This window comes from Trachemys scripta, chromosome 2, assembly GCF_013100865.1.
Source record: "Trachemys scripta elegans isolate TJP31775 chromosome 2, CAS_Tse_1.0, whole genome shotgun sequence".
NCBI classification, from domain to species: Eukaryota; Metazoa; Chordata; order Testudines; family Emydidae; genus Trachemys; species Trachemys scripta.
The window spans coordinates 87,520,939-87,541,487 of NC_048299.1; the positions used below are offsets into that span (position 1 = coordinate 87,520,939).

General features: G+C 41.6%; 1 protein-coding gene across 4 annotated transcripts in view; it reads left to right on the top strand.

The window, feature by feature from the left end:
* The first annotated feature begins 1,319 nt into the window (after positions 1–1,319).
* ANLN (anillin actin binding protein) overlaps positions 1,320–20,549 on the top strand; it is a 41,360-nt gene continuing 22,130 nt past the window's right edge. For all 4 annotated transcript variants that reach the window (XM_034761203.1, XM_034761204.1, XM_034761205.1 and 1 more), the window contains exons 1-14: positions 1,320–1,429; positions 6,873–7,026; positions 7,604–7,900; positions 8,350–8,690; positions 9,466–9,685; positions 11,279–11,472; positions 11,636–11,743; positions 12,515–12,635; positions 13,648–13,764; positions 14,305–14,540; positions 16,337–16,488; positions 17,175–17,322; positions 18,042–18,177; positions 18,572–18,754. In XM_034761203.1, coding sequence (XP_034617094.1) covers positions 1,412–1,429; positions 6,873–7,026; positions 7,604–7,900; positions 8,350–8,690; positions 9,466–9,685; positions 11,279–11,472; positions 11,636–11,743; positions 12,515–12,635; positions 13,648–13,764; positions 14,305–14,540; positions 16,337–16,488; positions 17,175–17,322; positions 18,042–18,177; positions 18,572–18,754 — 2,425 coding nt within the window. In that variant the 5' untranslated portion in view covers positions 1,320–1,411. The remainder of the gene's footprint in view (positions 1,430–6,872; positions 7,027–7,603; positions 7,901–8,349; positions 8,691–9,465; positions 9,686–11,278; positions 11,473–11,635; positions 11,744–12,514; positions 12,636–13,647; positions 13,765–14,304; positions 14,541–16,336; positions 16,489–17,174; positions 17,323–18,041; positions 18,178–18,571; positions 18,755–20,549) is intronic.

A 20,549-nucleotide genomic window follows, 5' to 3' on the forward strand; every position in this document is an offset into this window, starting at 1 on the left:
GGTGATGCCAAGCTGCTGTGCTTTCTTCGGCAGAACGCTGCTGTAAGCTGAACCACTAGACAGGACAGGAGGAGGGCATGGGTCTGGGCCAGAGTTGCCAACCCTCCCGGTTTCATCAGGAGTCTCCTGGAGGCTTCGGAAGCCAATCTGAGATACGTTAGGCCGCTAAAAGTCCGGCGGCGCAGTGGGGATAAGGCAGGCTTCCTGCCTGCCCTGGCCCCATGCTGCTCCCGGAAGTGGCCGGCATGTACCTGTGGCCACTGAGGGATCTCCGTGTGCTGCTTGTGCCCTGAGCACCAACTCTGCAGCTCCCATTGGCTGGGAACTGTGGCCAATGGGAGCTGTGGGGGTGGTGCCTGCAGGCAGGGGCAGCGCGCAGAGCCCTCCCCCCATCATCCTCCCTCCACTGCCCCCCCGATTCCAGGACCAGGAGCTGCAGGGATGTGCCGGCCGCTTTTGGGAGCAGCACAGGGCCAGGGTAGCCAGGGAGCCTGTCTGAGCCCTGCTGTGCTGCCGACCAGGAGCTGCCCAAAGTAAGCGCGTCCCGGCTGGAGCCTACACCCCACATTCCCTCCCGCAACCCAGTCCCCTCACTCTTCCTCAAACCCCCTCCAGCACACAAACTCCCTCCCAGAGCTTGCACCTTGTACCCCCTCCTGCAACCAAACTCCCTCCCAGAACCTGCACTCCACCCCCCTGCACCCCAACCCCTGCCCCAGCACCCTCCAGCACACAAACTCCCTCCCAGAGCTTGTACCTTGCACCCCCTTCCTGCACCCCAGCTCCTTGCCCCAGGCTCAGCCTGGAGCCCCCTCCCATACTCCAAACCCCTTGGCCCCAGCCCAGAGCCTTCACCCCAACCCCCTGCTCTAGCCCAGTGAAAGACAGTGAGTGAGGGAGCTGGACAGCGAGGGAGGGGGGATGGAGTGAGTGGGGCAGTGCCTCGGAGAAGGGGCGGAGCAAGGGGGGGGTTTGTATGATTAGACAGTTGGCAACCTTCCCTTGTACTTGTTTCGGCCCCCCCTTTGCCCCTACGGTGAATGGGCGCACTCATTGCCCGCCGAACGGCCCGTGCCCATGTCAGTCACAGCTTTTATCCCGCCCCTTTCCCCCCTGCACAAACAACGAGGATCGGGATTCAATCCGTGGGTTAGGTTGCGCTGAGACTTCTGAGTGCACATGCGCAAGAGGGAGCCTGGGGGGGGTTGGTTCCCTTCCCTGCCCGAGCCCGGCTATCACGTGACCGCGCAGGCTGGCCTTAGCGTGGAAGTGTCTCACGTGGCGCGTGCGCAGTGGAGGCAGGCGCTGAAATTCAAAATCCGAAGAGCGGTTTGGGGTGGTGGTTTAGCCACTCCCGGAGCAGCGCGAGAAGGGACAGAGCGGGGGGCGCCCGGCGGCAGCAGCAGCAGCAATGGACCCCTTCACCGAGGTGAGCGGCCGGTCCCCTCCCCCACAGCGAGCAAACGACCGGGGTCGGAACAGCGCTCGGGGTCGCGGGCCGGGAGGGGGGATCGGGGCGCTGGGATGTCGGACCCCGTGGGGGGGGGGGGGGGGGGCGGGGGGAGGTCGGCCCCCGGGGGGGGGGATCGGGGCGCTGGGGGTCGCTGCTGCCCGCGAGCTCGGTGTGAATCGATTCTGACCCTTCTTCCCCGTCCCCAGCCCAAACCGTTGCTCTTTCAACACGCTCCTGGGCTGCGAGGTGCCCTGTTCGGGGGAGGAGGGGGGCTTGGCAGTGTTTGGAGAGGGGGGGGGCTCCCGGTGGAGGTGAGCCCCCCCCTCCCCCCAGCTCCAGCATCAAAGCCGGCAAAGACCAATAAGGTTCCGCCCCTGCTGCTGCTGAAGTGTCAGTTCTTGCGCGGTTGGCTGCCTGATGGTTCGCGTTATACAGCCCGTAAAAACGTGTCTGTCTCGGCGGCGCTGCGGTGTCTGCCTCCCGTCCCGTCCCGGGTGTAGGGGGGTGCGACGGGCTTCTCGCTTGTAGCACTGGAGAGACTAGAGGCCATCGGGCAGGGCACTCCCACGTAGCGCCTCTGGCAGATGTAGCCACCCTGGTGGAGTTTCTCCCTTTCCTGACTTTATCATATGGTCAAGGCGGCGGCTGCTGCTTCTAAGATGATTGTTAGACGTGGCTGCGCTTAGGTGATGTGTGGCTTCTAAATACAAAATGTGCACTCAAGGTGAACTGAGTGAGGTGGTTGCAATTGATCTAAACGTGCTACTTACAGAAAATAAAACATCTGAAGAATTGCTCTCCTAACTCCAAAGAGATGACACCAAGGTACCAATGTGGAGGTGACTTGTGCAGGTTGTTAATATGTTGTACTGAACACTAAGGGTCTCAAAAAGTCCAATTTACCCTTTTTTAACCCAAAACATTTGACACTCTTATCAATTATATATAAATGCAAAATGAATGCAGATTATCAGATTTTCTCCTATGATAAAATTTAAAATCTTAACTGAGACTGGTCTAAACAGTTTGTGCACTGATGTAACTGAAGTTTAAAAACTAATTCTATACTGATTTTAGTTAAATTATTGCAACCCCCCAATACACTCTTAAAATGTTTGAAGAGTATCTGAATATTTTACAGTGATTTAATTTAAATGATTGAAGAGAGCCTGCACAAAGAGGTAGCACTCATTTAATTAAATTGGAGCAGAAACAGTAGTTGTGCCTTTAGTTTATGTTAAAACTGAGTCCATCTAGTCTCTCTATGTATGTAACGTTTGTTATATATAAACAACTTAACATTGCTTCCTTAATTGGTAGCGGGTGACCTGATGAGACTTGTCTTAAATTTCTTTTCAAGTCCAAACAACTGAACTGAGTTTAAAATTGTTTTGCATGCTGGGAAGTATTCCAATATGCACACAACCTTGTACATAATTGAATTTTGAGAAGTACAATCTGGAGCTGTTAGGCTGTTCCTTAGAGTAAACTTTATTCAAATATTTCACAATACTAACGGTTATCTCTCTCCAGTGCTTCAAGAGACAAGTGTCCTTCAAGTAACAACTTTTTGGAGGAACTGATTCCATTATTTCTGGAAAGGAGTATGATATGCTAGTATTGGTCAGCCTTCAAGCCTAACCACAACTTTCCTCGAACTAAAATTAAATACCAAGCACCATCTGTTTAATATTTTAGATACATTAGTTGTATAATAATATATCTCTTGATATTAGGCTATGTCTACACTGCGTACCTTACAGCGGCATAGCTGTGCTACTGTAAGGTACGCAGTGTAGCTGCTTTTTGTTGGCAACTCTCTTGCTGACAAAATAAAATCACCCCCCAATGAGGGTAGGTTTGTTGGCAGGAGAGTGTCTCCTGCTGACGAATTGCTGTCCACACTAGCGCTTTTCATCAGTAAAACTTTTGTTGGCAGGTTTTTTTTTTTTTTTTGGTTTTGTTTTTCACCCACACTCCTGACCGACAAAAGTTTTACTGACGAAAGTACAGTGTAGACATAGCCTTAGATACAAAAACTAACACCATCTTGACTTCTGAATGTCAGCTACCAATTTATCACTAGGTCTCATCTACACTACAGACCTATCTCAATGTAACTACATCACTCAGGGGTGTGAAAAATCCACACCCCTGAGCGACACGGTTATGCCAACCTAACCCCCGGTGTAGATAGTGCTATGTTGGCAGGAGAGCTGCTCCTGCCGACATAGCTACCACCTCTCTCCCTTGGGCATAGAGTGTCTTCATTAAAGTGCTACAGTGGCACGGTTACGCCTATGCAGTACTCTAAGTGTAGACACGCCCTTAACAATGTTTAGCTGTGTAGGTGAGAAGTAGGATAACTTGGAGCCCTACGCTTGTATGCACCTTTAAGATATGATAATAGATCATGCATGGACTGTGTATACATTTAGTATGTTTTTATGGCAAGTACTAAAAACTACGAACTTTCTAATTAAACTTCTAGCCCTTGGCAAAACCCTTACACAACACGGTAAGACTCTCTTCTTTCCCTCTCCCCTTCTTTTTCCTCCCCAAAATGCCAGTGGGCTTCAAAACTAATTCTAACGGTCACTTCAAAGTGTGGCTTATTCATCAAGTGTGTAAGAGCAGAATTTGAGTTATGACTATTACTTGGAAAATTTGAGCATGCTGCAAACCAGTAAAAGTTTGAGTTCAACAATGGAGCTGCACATTCTTTTTAAATGACATACTAGCTGCAGCAACTGAAACTTAGCTCAGACTGGGCTAACGGAACAGAATGGAATGTGGATGTGTATTTGAATAACTCTGCATGTCCCACCTTACACATGCTATTTAACAATTCCTTTGCTGCATATTTATTACTTAGTCTCTGCATCTGAAAACTTTCTCACACATGCATGGTTCCCTGTGCACTTCACTTTTTTTTGTGGGTAGAGCAAGGGAACAGGGTGGAGTCCAAAACTGACATGCAATTTGTCAGTACAGGCACTCCTGGCTTCATGTACTTTTCCAGTCCTCCTTTGTTAGTTACAGAAATTTAGAGTCAGCGTTTTGCTTTCACGCAGAACTGCTGAGATTGACATTCCATTAGGAATACAACAAGAACATAAGAATGGCCATATTGTGTCAAACCAATGGTCCATATAGCCCAGTATCCTGTCTTCTGATATTGGCCAATGCCAGATGCTTCAAAGGGAATGAACAGAAAACAGGGCAATAATCAAGTGCTCCAATCCCTCTCACCCAGTCTGGTAGTCAGAGGCTTGGGGACACCCTGAGCATGGGATTGCATCCCTGACCATCTTGGCTAATAGTCATCGATGGACATATCCTCCATGAACTTATCTAATTCTTCTTTTGACCCCAATTATACTTTTGGCTTCGCAACATGCCCTGGCAACAAATTCCAGGTTGACTATCAGGGTGGATAAAAATCAATGATTTAAAAAAAAAAAATCAGATTTTTTTATTTAAATAGGATTTTTTTGATAAAATGCTTTTTTGAGGAAAAATCCTGTCTAAAGATAGTTTTAATTAGGATAATAGCTCAAAGATAGCTCAACGTGGAATAGGGATTATAAATTCTAAATCTATAGTATGTGACAATATATTCATGTAATGTTTAAGAAAAGTTTTGTAAATGAGTTCCAATAGTTCATGGATTAGAGACCCAATTTTATGGGGTTCAAGGGGCTTCTGAATAGATTATTTAGGTTAATCTTTCTATCTGCCCAATGGGACTCAGTATAGAAGATACCATCAGAGATGCTTAATTTTGCGGTTCTCAAACTGTGGATTTGTGTCTCCAAAGATAACATGCTTGTTAATAGCAAAAATGTTTTTAAATAAATAAACAATATACAGAGGTGAGAAATAACAGACCTCAACCCTATTGTCCCTCTGCAGATTTGTGTACACAGAGTCAATCCCGTACCTCTCTCTAAAAGTGCGAAGTTTCAAAAAGTTCAACGAATAAAGGATTGTTGGGGGTGGAATAGATCTGGACAAGGAGAAGTCTGGAGATAAATGTGAGAAGGGAGGGACAGGCAGCAGAAATAAAAATGAAACTGTTTGAGCAGCATATTCCAAAAGTCTTGAGGTCTTTCTGAGTGTAGGCTTCATTGATTTGAGATCTACCATACCATTCTCTCACTAGAAGGGAAAACCTTTAATGGCAGCAGGCCGTAAAAGAGACCCAGTTTGAGAAACATTGTTCTAAACTTTCATTGAAGTGATTTATACGTAATGGAGTAGGTCAGTACGCCCCAAATGGTATGTGAACTATAACAATTAGATCAGTGGATCAGAAGAAATATCCCATATATTTGGGGACATAACTGATATATCTTTGTTTAAATATTTCCTCTTTTAAATGGAATACTTATGTCAGTATAAAGATAAATATTGTGATGGTGTGGTTTTGTGTTTGTTTTTTGCTGTCTAAACATGCAAGTACAGATCTCTTCTTTTCAATGGCATCCTCTGCATCCATGACATCTTCAAAATGCTCTTCTTTCATCTCTCTAATCCCTACATCCCTTTGGTCATGCTCACTTCAGAACCTGTTAATGGTGCACCTCAGTCAGCTAGAAGGGTTGATGTAGAGAATGCACATCTGCAATGTAGCTGGCGTGTACACCAATTTTGGCAACTTGGTTTAAAAAAAAACCCAAACTAGTAACCAAAAAGTTGACTGTTTTTAGCAATGCTACTGTCACCTGGTAGTTTAGAAGTCAATTGTCACTAATTCACTATTAGTCACTGTCATTACTTATGAATTTCTTTATTTAGAAGGATAGTGTAATTAGTAAGTTTGCAACATCTGAAAGATGTACAATCTTTTGTTTCCATAGTGGGAATCTTTTGCATAGGACAGTGGTCCCCAAACTTTTCAGTGTTGTACCCCCCCCCTACTCCTGTCCATATCTCCTCCCCACACCTGTCTGTGGATCCTGGGGTGGGGGGAGATACCGCAGAGAGGGGTAAGAGGGCTATGGCCATAGCTGGGGATGGGTCTGGGGCCAGAAATGGAGCTGTGGACAGGGACCAAGGCTAGGAGCAGGGCCGGGGCTGACTGTGGAGCTGTGGCCAGGCCGCAGTCAGGGGCTGAGGCTGAGGGCGGTGTCGGGAGCTGTGGCTGTGGCCAGAGCAGAGCTGGGAGCGTAGTGGGGCTGGGTGGCACTCTCTCCGCACCCTCCATGGGGCCCTGCCACACTCCCTGAATGTTCCTCTGCCCTCGTAGGGGGGCGTGCCTGACAGTTTGGGGACCTCTGGCGTAGGATGTTAGAAACATGTAACTGAGAATTTACTGTAAAAATTCAGTGTTTCAGTAATTTATACTTTATTAGTAACATGCGTTTCCACTAGAATACTGAAGTATGTAACAATCTGTGCCTTTCTAAATATTTAGAAACTTCTTGAACGAACTCGTGCCAGGCGAGAGAACTTACAGAAGAAAATGGCTGAGCGACCCACAGCAGGAATGAGGCCCACGCTGCAGACAAAGAGAACTAGAGAACCTTTGTCAGAAACTAGTAACCAGTCACCTTTGCCCAGTGAAGAAGGTATCTTGCATAGGCATAGTACAGAAATAAAGAACCTCTTGAAAAATCACATAGCTCACTGTTTCTGTGTGAAAACTCCCATTTATTTCTTTTGACACATACTGCTTTGACTAAAAAAAATACTACCTTTTTAGCACCAAAATTTAACCCTCTTCTTTCTAAACTGAGCAGTAAGGGATGCTATTGCCTGCCTTTTTAATTAGGTCCAAAATGTGACTAGCCAATAAATTGGTGGCAAATGTCTTGCAGATGACTGACTAACTTCAATTTAGTGCCCACTTAAGTTTAAACAAATCACTGCTATGAAAGTCACTCTCAGCTACTAGTACTGAAACACATTGGGGAATGCAGAGTTTAAAGGGACAATCAAGATTTGATGATGGACATAAAGACTGGGCAACTATTCTTCTCCCCCCCCCCTTTTTTTTTTTAAAGGAACTCTTGCATAAGACATAGTGGAGGGCTTAAAAATTAAAAAGCTATTTCAGAAAGATGGAGCATGTTCAATACTTTTAATTGCAGGCTGTGAAGATGATGGCTGATAACTGACTGGTTCAAATACTTTTAACTTTTACAGCGAAACCTAGTACAAAGCCATCCCCATCAAAAAGGCTCTGTTCTGACAGCATGGAGGTTCCTGTTTCTAGTTCAGAGAATAGACAGCCAGTTAATTCAACTTCCATGAAACATTTTCCTCCTGAGATGACTGCACAGCCACAAGCAACTGCAAATAACAGGGCTCCCTCAGTTCAGCCTGTTCCACTGCTTGTTGAGAAGGAAGAGCAGAACTTGAAATCTGAAGTACCTGTAGCCCTTACAGTCAAAACACGTATGCAGAAACTGGCACAACAGCGACGTTACTGGGATGATAATGGTATGTCCCACTTCATATAATTTAAAAATTAAACTCTTTGTTGTGACAGTAAGCAAGCACTGGAGAATTTTTTTTTTCTCAGTGACTGTTTCTGATACAGGATTTCTTTAAATTCCCGACTTTTATATTTTTTTGTAATATGAATACTGTGGGAAAAGAAATGGGTGCCCAAAAAATGGGAAATCATTGAGAATACACCTTCTGTACACTCTGCCAAACCCCATCTGATTTTTACATAATTGTTAACTTGGTGTAATCAGTTTTTAGACATTTAACATTTCTTGGGTTCTAGTAAAATAATCTGCCATTGTCTTTGCAAAATAACCTAACTTAACAACAATTGTAATTGAGTTGCATAGGAACTTTATTTTTACAAAAGGTTGACTCTTTCTAGGGTCTTATGTTTCAAAAAGTGCGTGTAGCTCTTAACTACCTGTCTTAATTTTCAGATCCATCTGAAAGTTCTCCCCTATCTCCCCTCCTGTCAAAAGAACAGGCTGTTTCCCCACCCAAACAGCCAACTCTTGCAAGTGACACCCCAGTTGGGAGAAAAGGCCGTTTAGCTAACCTTGCTGCTACAATTGGTTCCTGGGAAAATGATCTAAGTCATCCATCTGCAAAGCAAAACAATACACAAGAACAGCCTGGCACTACTTGTTTATCCAAATTGTCCACTACAAGTGAAGCATCTGCTCGAATCAATAGCGGCAGTGGAAAGCAGGAAGCTGCATCCTGTTCTCAAAGGGCTATTGAGGAATCTGTAAATAAACCAGGAACCTCTAAGATATTGGTGAGTGATCAAATTTAACAACTAACCTGATGTCTTTTTTTGTGGGATGGATGTTACCATACATGTCTAATCAGAATTTTAGTGGCAAATGATCATGACCATTTTAAAATGAGTAACCTTAATTATTTCTTGCTTTTCATTTCAATCTTAATACCATTGATCATCTGACACTTAAAAGGTATCATAAGCTGCTTCTCTTTTCATTGCAAAAATTAAGATGGACCATATGAGCAAGAAAGGGGAGCAATGGCTTCCAAATGTATGTGAATTGCACTCCTTTTTAGTCACCAATGGGGATCTGTAAGAGTGGCATGCTCCCTGAGTTCATTTGACAGGCAGGAATTATGAGGGTCTGGCTTCTAGAAATCAATTGTTCATGTGGTTAATTGTAACTCTCAACTGTAAATGTAAACATTTTTATAAAATGCAAGTCAGACATCTGAAAGTAGTAGCATCTGTTATGAAAATTATCCCATTCATGAACTTGCAGTGTTCCACTGAATTTAGAATTAAGGCTACACATATTCTTTAATATTCGTCTAACAGGTGGCAAATTATGTAATCAAATATTGAAAAACTGATATATTGGATTTAAAGGCATCATGTAACTTGTTCTGTCTTTTCTATTGTTCTCTTGGGAAATAAGAGTGTTCAGATTTCAAACAGTGTTATATGCAACATTTCTTAATCTAGTCTTTTCTGGGTGAGTGAAGAATGTGTGGTCTTCCCATTTAATTAAGATCATAGCCAAATGTATATTTCTTTTTCTCTTTAGGGACCAAATTACTTAGCAAAATCCTCTAAAGTAACCAATCCCAGTCCTAAGGAACCCGAGGTACCACAACTATTAAAAAAGAAGCCCTGCAGCCCCCAGAAAACAGAGGAACTTAAGCCAACAATAAAACCAATCTCATCCCAGCCAGTTCAGTCCAAAGAAGAGCCAATCAAAAGAACACATGTGCAACTTGAACATAAGGATAAGCCTACAACACCAGGTAAGTGACCTGTGTTTTTTAAAGCAATGAGTGATATAGTTGCTTTTTAACCATTACCTTCAGTTTTAAATTTAACTTATTGTAACAGTTTCCAACTAACTGTACTAATCTTTTTTTCCTTGAGGTTTACTACCTTTTTGCTAATGCTGGTCTATGCGGTCGGAGAATCTCTGCTTCCACAATACCATGTAATGGTTAGCTGTTCATATTCTGAATTATGGATTAGAATTTCTTGTAACTTTTTACTAATAGAATTCTAATCAAGCATCCTAGTAATAATTTAAGAGAACTGGAACCATTTTAAACTCTGAACTAACTTCTTTAAACATAAAGAATATTTCAATCCCTTTAAAACCAAGTGTCACAATTTTGGTGTTTTTGAACCCTCTCCGTGATCTGCTGAAGGAATACTCTGCTCTTTCAGGCCTCTAGCAGTTGCCACTCTGGGTAGGGATCAACGTCCCTTTCCCTTCTGACCAGGGGTTTAGGCTTGCAGCACCTTTGACTGTTGGGATCATAATTAATTGAATCGGTTCAAGCTGGCCTTTTTATACCCCCAAGTTCTTTCTTAGGCTCAAAAGACACAGGAGACAGTCCGGAACCAGTATATGCAAACCACCCCAAGTGACGGTACTTTTCTGGAACTGTTTATAGTCTCAGTTACTGCAAGAATTATCCCCACTGTTTCTAGTTCTTGGATGAGCTGCAGTAACCGTCCACTATGGAGTAGAACATAATCCCTGGCCTGCAACTATACATATTAACTTTATGACGGTTATGCAATACTCTCCAAAGATACTCCATGTGGCTGTGATATGTCACACTAGCCAACTTGGTGCATTTAAAGTGATTTGCAAATTATTAAATCCTATAGGTTCTTGCTGCATATGGACCAAAGAGGTGTTCGGTTGATACCTTAAACAGGAGTTACAGCATGAAACTTTCATCCATTTCTCAGTTTCTAAAGATGTGTGTGTGATGTTTGGATTTTTATGAGAGCACTTCTAGTGACTCTTAATGATGTGACGCTAGAAGATTAGGGAAGACTACTTGAAAGTAATCAAACAGTCTCATGTACCTAGCTGATCAGCTTTACAAAGAACTGAGCTGGATTGGCAAACTGAACTTTTTTTTTTTTAAGCTCTACAGTTTTGCTTCACTATGTTTCTCTTTCCAAGACTCACTTAGAGTAGAAGACAAATCTATGCTATTATACTCAATAATGCTATTTTAAAGTAAGGTAAATGCCAAGCAGCTTCTCCACCTTGTATTTCTCAGCCACTTTGTACTGACTTGTAAGTGAGATCTGGTTCTGGAGAGAGTAGGTGAGGAACTAAGCCATTTTAACTATCAGTTGATGGACCTTTGCATTGAGAGGCCTCTCCCACTCTAAACTTTGATTTGCCCTGCTGTAATGTCCATTTGTCTTCTGTTTGGAGAAAGAGCAACAACTACATGCTGAGCATGTTCAAAAGATAGTGGAGTAAGGTATGCAAAACATTGAAGGCCTTACAAGAAAGCAACTAGTGTGTATGGTCTAAAAGTTGTTAAAAGTGTATGACTCTTACAAAGCTAAAACCATTGTTTTTGTAGGGGGATCAGGAATCAAACCCTTTCTGGAACGTTTTGGAGAACGGCTTCAAGAGCATAGCACTCAAAGTCCTGCTACAACTACTACTGGGTACAGAACGCCCATTATTACCCCAAACACAAAGACAATCCAGGAAAGACTTTTCAAGCAGAATGAAACTTCCTCCACTGCCAGTCTAGCACAACAGCTCAAGCAGGTATGATTTGCTAAATATTAATTGCTTACTTATAATCTTCAGGAATGTTTCTTAATTCTCTAAAACTGCCTAGGGATTACAAAACAACAGCAAAAACCATTTCAAAAATATAGCTACAGCCTACAGTATGTTCTTGTATAACATATATTTCTCTTATGCTTAGGAACGTGAAAAAGAACTTGCTTGCATTCGTGGCCGGTTTGACAAGGGCAGTCTGTGGAGTGCTGAGAGAGGTGAAAATTCAAAAAGCAAACATCCAGAAATTAAAATGGTAATATATGTCAGAGTTTATTTTTGACGTGCCCATCTATAAATTGTCAGAGAGCCCAGAACACATGGATAAGCATGTAAATGTACAATAATCTATATTAATCTTTGCTTGGGGACAAGCATATATAGGCCTGCAAAAGACTTTTTATTCCAAGTAGTTTATATAATCATTACTAGAGTACCTCTCCTTTCCTTTCTCTCCAAGAACCATAACTGTTTGTTTAAAGGGAAGGGGAAAAGATAGTATGAGTTTACCAACTTTCTGATGATATGCTTTGGATTTAGCATTTTCTTACATGCTACAGAATCTTAAACTTTTTTAAAGTAATTGAAAGAAACAACTTAGAGTGTATGCACTCTTGAGTATATTATATCTGCCAATATTTTAAAGAAAATATTCAGTCTTCACTTTCACTTATTATTTAAATTCTAATAGTATCTCAACAGTAGGTTTGCCTCACCTTCAAGGTAGGTGCTATTTTGCGATGTTAAAAATTTGCCCTTCTGGATATATACTTTTTTAAAAAGTAAAATACTTCTTTCCATGGAATCTGACTTGCTGGGTCATTGCATCTGAGTAGGAGCTTCATAGCTGTAACTTTTATTTTCTAGTCTTTCAAAATAAGACTGATATTTTTATAAAATTTGTTTTGAGTAAGTAATAAGGTGGTGCCACGAATGTTCAAATATCAACTAGTTCATTTAGTTTTACAAGCCACAAGTTAGAGTACATTCTGAGACTGACTTTTTAATGTAATTTTTTCTTATTCAGGAAAGCCAAGCTCAAGCTTGTTCAAAACAGCTTACTAGTTCAGATGCTACTTCGCTTGTAGCAGCAGAAAAGACCACAGCATCTGAGATACCAGTAAAATCTCTCCCCTCAGAATCTTCAGGTGAGAACAATCCTTCTTGAGTTGATATGATTAAAATTGGTGTAAAGGGTTTTTGTGTTCATACTTTGTTATGAACGTTTGGAACTCTCAGCACTGGTTAGAACTGGGCATAGTGTATAGGCATACCACTTCCCCATGTGCTGCCAATGCATCTTGATCCTGACATGTATCATCATTGCACTTCCAGTCCTAGGCTTCTTTAACAGACTGTCAACAGATAATGCCATTTTTGATACAGGCAGATGTGAACTAAAATCACAAAAACTGACAGTAAAATATTAATCTGACATTTGTGTATGTAGGGAGTGGAGACAGTATGTGTGAGCGCTGTAACTACCCATACTGGAATAATAAAACTGGGGAGCAACCCAATTGGGTGTAAGCCTTCCTTTCTGACTTCTGAGAAGCATCCCCTTTCCTTCAATATGGTAGGCATTGTGAAGCAGCCAAGTGTCTATCACCATAGGGGAGGATGAGGAGCAGCAACAGAGGGCTCCCAGAATCTGGCAGTGTCTGGGAGGCTTATAGGACACTCCATCAAATACTTAACAGTCAGGGAATGAGAACCTAGGTGCCTTGCCCCATAGAGGAAAAAGGGACAGAGTCCTCCTTACCACCCTTGTGCGCAGAGATGCTGGGCTGGCTCTGCATGTCCAAACACAGCTATTTGGATCTTCTGCCCTAGTTTTCTTTGTAGTGCGGTGGCTCCTATGTCTTCCTTTGGAGCAGAGTGGCAGTCTGTCAGTTCTGTTCCCATCCAAGCGTCTCTCCATTCATGAAGTGGAGGAAGGCGTCTTCCCCGGTGTTCCATGAGATTCAAGATATTTCAGATTAAAATTTAAAAACAAAACAAACTTATAGTACTATTTTGTCGATTTTCCCCCCCCCCCCCCTCCTTCTAGGTTTATGGACTTTTTAAGAATTAGAAATCAGACACAGTGGATAGTTCTGACCATACCTGCAGTAACTTTACCTTACTCTTTTTTTTTTTTTTTTTTTTTAAACTTCCCAGATGCTTCAAAATGTGGAGAGACTGAAAAACGCAGTCCTCTGAAGACCACGTTGTTAAAGAATCCACTAAAAGTAGTATCTGTCTCAAAGCTTGAGCAATTTACAGAGAAAGAGAATGGTTTGTAACACTTCATTTGCTAGTCCTAAATGAGCTTTATCACTATTATTTTGTCCAACAAAACATTAATTTCCCGCAAATTAAGTGGGCTTCTAGTTCAGCAAGTGTCTTTTGCTATCAAAGCATATATTTGAGATCAAATTCATATGAACATTCCTGGGTTTCTTTAATTATTTTATCATAATTGGAAAATAGAAATATATTGTGATACTCAGGCTTCAAAGGAACATAAGAAGGCTGATGTGTGAACTTATTGCAATGAAAAAATAACTGGTCCTACAGTGATGAAACACTCATTTAATTTTAAGACCTCAATTCAAAGTTGGGATTTGTTTGCTAAGTGCATCTTTAACTGATTTCAAGTGTCAATACTTCATGTAGTTATAGCAATAAGCCAGTACAGAACTACTTGGAAAATATTACTGCCTCTTCTATTTAATTACTTCCTCTTCTCTTTTAATAAAGATCAGTGCTTTAAATGTGGATCAGTGCTTTAAAAGAATATGCTCATAAGTAATCATGGGATCTCTGACTTTTCAGATGCAGTATGTGAAATTGAGAGGAGTGTGAATGATGAAATGAATAGCTCAAAGGTAATAAATGACATCTTTGATGAAGTTCTTCAGGAGGATGGACCAGACATAGAAAAACTAAAGAAAGAAATGAGGATGAACCTGGAAGCTGAGAGTGATGATGAGCAGGAAGATTCATTGAATATTTCGTCAATGTCTCTGCTAACTCCGTTAGCAGAGTCTGTTGGTGTTGTAAGTCCAGAGGTAAGAACAGATATTAAATACGGGGATCTACAATTTGACTGTACACCAATAATGCTATTTCACAAATGTTAGTATTTTGTATTGTGGTCCCTGAACAAATATAAATAAAATGTGAGATTTTTCTTTTAAATCAGTGAAATACTTACATTCTGGTTCTCCACATTCTAACCCAAATCCCTCCAATTTAATCCATTGTGCCTAAACACTTGTTAAAATATCATGCAATCCCGTTTAACCTCTTTTCATAAGAGAAGCATCATATGCCTTGGGCAGTATGACTATCCCCACTTATTCCATGACCTAATCACTGATGCAGAATTTTTTTTCACTGGGTTTGCTTCTTAGTTTTAATACTCCCAAAGCAGCTCTGTGAGATCTCCTTGAAACAAACAGCGTCAGCTTGAAAGTTTAACTCCGTACCTACTACTGATACTGCGAAGGCAAGGGGAAAATTGTAGTTATCCTCATCTCTTTCTCTCCCTTTCTATTTTAGCATACTTCATCCATGATAAACTCTGCTCTGTGGCTTGAAAGAGGTGCACAGCAGCTTCTTTATTTTTCCTATGACTGTCAGTTAGAAAGAGCTGCAGTTCCTCTGGTACTTGCCCTTCTGTGGTGGTGTGGATGTAGTTGCGGGGGGGAGGGTCAACTAAATCATTCTGGCAACATTGTAGCAACCATCTACAACCCCTCCCACCCCCCCGCAGTTGAACAGCTGCAGTTTTATGTGTGAAGTGTCTGCATTTCAGTAATATAAAGCTTTCCTTTCACTTCTTAACTTTCATTTCTTCATAACAATCAACTTTGTAGAAATGGAACAGCCGAAAGATTATTCATGTTACTACTTGTTTTCTAAAGAAATCATAGGGCTTTGCAAGTCAGAGGTGGTGGGGACAAACGATATATAATCTATTTTTTTCATCTGCATTTCATACTGAACCCTGGATTTCCTTATGATTTCATCTAGTGAAATCACTGTCTAGTGGTGGAAGAACCATAACAAACATTTTGGCAAATCTTCCTGCCATGTTATTCTTGGGTTCTAGCTTACAAGATAGTTGCAGCTTGGTGTTTGCTTAAATAACAAAAATGCTAAAGAAAGATCAAACCCTATATAGGGTTTAAAAGTACTACTAGAAAAGGAACATTTTGACTCTGCTTCCAATAAGTTATTTTTAAATCCCATTACTAGTCAAATACTTGCCTTTCCTTGGAGATGATGTTTCTATCCTGAAGTCTTTACTTAGCCAGCACTCCCATTAATGTCAGTGGGAACGCTGGCTGCATAAGGATTGCTGACTCTCGTTCTTGGCCATCAGTCAGAATCTAGTAAATTAATTTCTGGTCCTAGATACAGTGCTGTCTCTCTTAGAATAAAATATAACCGAACTAATTATGCAATAAGATACTTCATCATCTTCCCTTAAGATATTTTAAGGGTTTGTGGTTCTTGCTAGTGGATTTCAACTTAATGTCAAGCTGGCAGCATTGTGTTCTTAAAGACTAACTTTATGTTCAAGTTTCAACCCACCTGTCAAAGTACCTAAAGGAAAGGCAAGGAACAATCCATTAAACTGTCATTGTATATCCTAAGTGTATTTGCAAAGTACAGTTTAAATAGTTCTTCTGACTTTTATGGAAATGTAAATATAGGTAAGGGGTTGCTTACTCAAAGGGAATGCAAGGGAAGAGTAAATAAGGGTGGAGAGAGAAGTAAAGGTGGGGGGAGCAGAATAAGCCATATTTAACTGGCCAGTTATTTATGATGCATAACTCAATTTTTTTCTTTTCCCCAGGTTTTTGTTTCTCCTAGTAGGTCAGTTGCTGAGATCAGCAGTATAAGTGATGAAAGTCCAAAGTCTGGCAAATTCCAAAGGACACGGGTCTCTAGAGCAGAATCTGGAGACAGTATTGGCTCCTTGTCAGAAGATCACAATCTTCTATATAGGTAACAAATTTTCAGAGGCTTGGTCTGAACCTTAAACTTGCAAATCAAGTCACTGTGGAAATATTTGTCTTTATTAAACTGGGTGCCTCCTGGAGAGGGGAAAGATAGGCTTGAAAAAGCTTCAATCTTTTGGCCCCCAACAACATACTATTTCAGTGATCTAGCTGTGATAGGGCTTCATCAAGAATTTACCTCTTATTGTCATAGAGTTTAAGGCTAATATTGCAGGCCATTAAATTCACCCAGATTCCTCTCTGTTAAGTCTCTAGATAGTCCAAAACATTTCAGTCATCAGGGAAATTAAACTGTGTGCCAAAGGTAGAGAACAGGGGAGAACCAGATGCCACCAATGCCAGAGGCCCCTGCAGTGGCAGTGACCAGATATGCACAGAAAATGTGAAATGCCCAGAAGATCTCTGCTGGCAATTAAGCCTTCACCAAAGGCCTCTTCTCAACCTTTTTTTTTTCTTTTTTTTTTTTTATTTAAAATAGAGATGTAATCTTTATATTGCCACAACCTTAATCTGGACAGGAAGTTTGCAATAAAATTGCTCCCATCTAAATATGTTGACTTGGGCTTTCTTCAGAATATGTGGGCCAAATCCCAAAGCATGAATGCTAATGTAAAAAGCTATGCTGGACCCTAAAATGTTAAATGTATCTAACACATGATTTCTTTTAAAAAGCATTGATGCTTATCGATCTCAAAGATTTAAAGAAACAGATCGTCCTTCAATAAAGCAAGTGATAGTTCGCAAAGAAGATGTTGCTTCTAAACTAGAAGTAAAAAGGAATGGAACTTCTGATCAAGTTAATATTAAACAGAAAATGCAGGTATGTGTAACTTCAAAAAAAAAAAAAAAAAACCCACCTAGTCTCCCACTTACTTCTTTCCTGTGGTTTCTTTTTCTTTTGGTTTTTTGTTTTTGTTCTGTATGTGCTACAGACAATAAATGTTGCGTAGACTGGCAAAATTAAGGTTTTTGTCCCAATTTAGGACTCTTATATTAAAGACTGGACAAATGTAGCGTAATTTGATACATGCTAAGTACTTTGGTTCTGTATAATTTAATGGAGGCTGTTGTGTGAGGCCATTACTTGTGGGCCAATAGCATGGCTCTTCTGTTGGGCACTCTTGCTTGTTCTCACTAATCTATGATATTGCCATTTCCAGGTTTATGCAGGAATTGTAATACAGCTTTAATTGGGCTGTGCTTTGACCTTCCTCCCTTGCCTACAAATCCATCTGTATCTTGCTCCACCATGTATCTCCTAACTTTTGGTGAGCAGCTCTATTGAATGTTCCCCACTTGTTGCCTTGTCACATCTGTACTGTTGTCAGCAATGGTGGAAGGGAAGACAAACCCTTGTGAGAGTAAAACTTCATACTGTAAGCTTTATAGTTCGTTTGTCTTGCTATGTTTCTACAGATTGGAAGAAACCATTTAAAGAAAATACTGTTTTAAAGGCTTTCTTTTTGGATACTAGCGCAAAGAGTAAAATTCTTTTGTAACTTCACTATTATTTTTTTTTTTATTATGGCACTATATTAGGAGCTGAATAATGAGATCAGTTTGCAGCAGACAGTGATTCATCAGGCCAGCCAAGCTCTGAACTGCTGTATTGATGAGGAACATGGAAAAGGGTCACAAGAAGAAGCTGAAGCAGAGAGACTTCTCCTTCTTGCAAGTATGTCTTCAAAAATGGCTAATAGTCAGACTAATCCTTTAAATTACAGAACAATTTCTGAATGGTTGATGTTTCAAGATAACAAACCCAGGAAAATCCAGTTCAGATGACACTCTATTGTTCTCTCTGGTTATTAGGGATTAGTTATAATCCCTCTTCTGAAAGGAAGAAGTGATTAGGTGGGTAAAGGTCACTTGCCCCTCCATTCCCCCACACCCTTCTATTAGTCCACTATACTCTCTTGCACAATTTCTTCTTGCATATTGACACTCTGTTCTCAGAAACTCTTCATAATGGTACGCTTACCCAATAAAGGAATTGATAGCAAAGGGTACTTAGCTACACCCTCTCTCTACACATTTTTTCCCCCGTTCCAATTTAAATCTCTTTACAGCTGAAAAGAGAAAAGCTTTGCTTGAAGAGCTCAACAAATTGAAGAATGAGGGACCTCAGGGCAAAAAAAATAAAGCTGCTTCTACGCCCCGTGAATTTGCTCCGTCCAGGGGATCTGTTACTCTTTCAGAAATGCGACTACCTCTGAAAGCAGACTTTGTCTGCAGTACAGTTCAGAAACCAGGTAAGGTGCTTAGCTGTAACTTTAGAAAATATATTTAGTCTGCTTTGCTTGCATTTTAATCATTATGGTCGTTGGTGTTTCCCACAAATGCCATGGTATTTGAAAAGGAGAGTGTAGTGACTGCAATAAGAACCTGTTTTAGCTAAACTTTATTCTAAGTTCTCTTAGCAGCACCTCCCAAGAAACAGCCTGACTGCCTTGAAGTAGGGAGAAAAAATGAGACCTCTGGCCTATTTTGGATATTGTAGTTCTCATTGCATCACCTCTTCTCACCCATTTTTTAAAAGCTAAAGTAAGTGACTTAAAAAATCCAAAATAAATGTCCCGTGGATGCTCATCCATGGGAATGTCTACACTGCATAGTAAACCCAAGTCTGTGACCAGGCCTGCAGATTGTTCTTTCCAAGCTTTCTCGAGTGTCCATGCTGTGTTACTACATGAGCCTCATACGCATGCTAACACATCCATACGGCACTGTGCAGACATGATTCAAGACCCTGATTCTGGGGATGTATCCCAGGGTTCTTACAACCACAGTTAGCTGTAACTGCTCTAGGGCTTGGTTCATGGCGTATTATGGGAGAACTTGACTGTCCATCCCACAGAACTTGACTGGAAGTGCTCTTAGCCCACCAACACATCCAACTGAGCCATTTTTGGGTCGGTGCATTCCCTGTAACTGGGGTCAGCAACATGGATTCAGCACTGATGGAAGAACTTCTCCTGCTTGCACTTTCACTACTATTTCAGCAATCAGGTAGAGGATTTGTGAGACGCTAGTGCACATTTCAGAAGTGGTATTTGTCCTATTGTAGGCACTTCTCTGATGGGGGATAAAGACTCTGGAATCGGCCTTGAGAAGCATAAGATTTGCTCTAGCTGCGCTAACGTGCCACTGCTGAGTCATCTTAAGACCACAACTCTCCTTTTTATCTTTCTGGGGTTGTGGGAGAAATATTCCTAGGATCAGGGAACAAAAATTCCCAGACCCTCTTTATAATAAAAACAGGGATTTAGTATTAAGGAAATGCTATAACACTGATTTCTCACAGGAATAAAGTGGCAATATTATTGGGTACCCAGCTGCCTAGTCTTTGGATGGATTGCTTTCATAGCGTGGTTTCTCAGAGAATAATGTTGTTCTGAGTTAAGGTAATGCCTGGAAATGATTCATATGCAAAGAAAATCCTGAATGAAACCTGTTTGCAATAGGCAGAAGTTGCAGATTTAGGTGATCCCCAGCAGTTGGTAAAAATGTGCCAAAAAAACCCTGTCATCAAACTTGAATTTCAGAAAAGGTTGATTCTCTTTAGCCTGGTGCCTGCACTGTATTCTTCCAGTAAAGTGCAAATAATATCAGAAAATAAGTCTATTTGGGCCCTGATCCTACAAATTAATTTGACTGCCTACGTGGAATAATTAGGTCCTTAATTAGTATAAATTAAGAGAAGAGAGACTAAAATTGATGCATCCAGAACTAGTATAGTGAAAATCCTCTGAACTTCAAGCTGTTCTTATCAATAGACCAAGGAAATGTAAAAGTAAGCTTCCTCCTTTTGATAAGGTACCTCATGACTCACTAAAAATGTTCAAGAAATTCTGATTTTCTCTAAGTCAGGGATCGGCAACGTTTGGCACGCGGCTCGCCAGGGTAAGCACCCTGGCGGGCCGGGCCAGTTTATTTACCTGCTGACGCGGCAGGTTTGGCCGATCGCGGCCCCCCACTGGCCGCCGCTTCCCGCCGCCCCCATTGGCCCGGGACGGCGAACCGCGGCCAGTAGGGGCCGCGATCGGC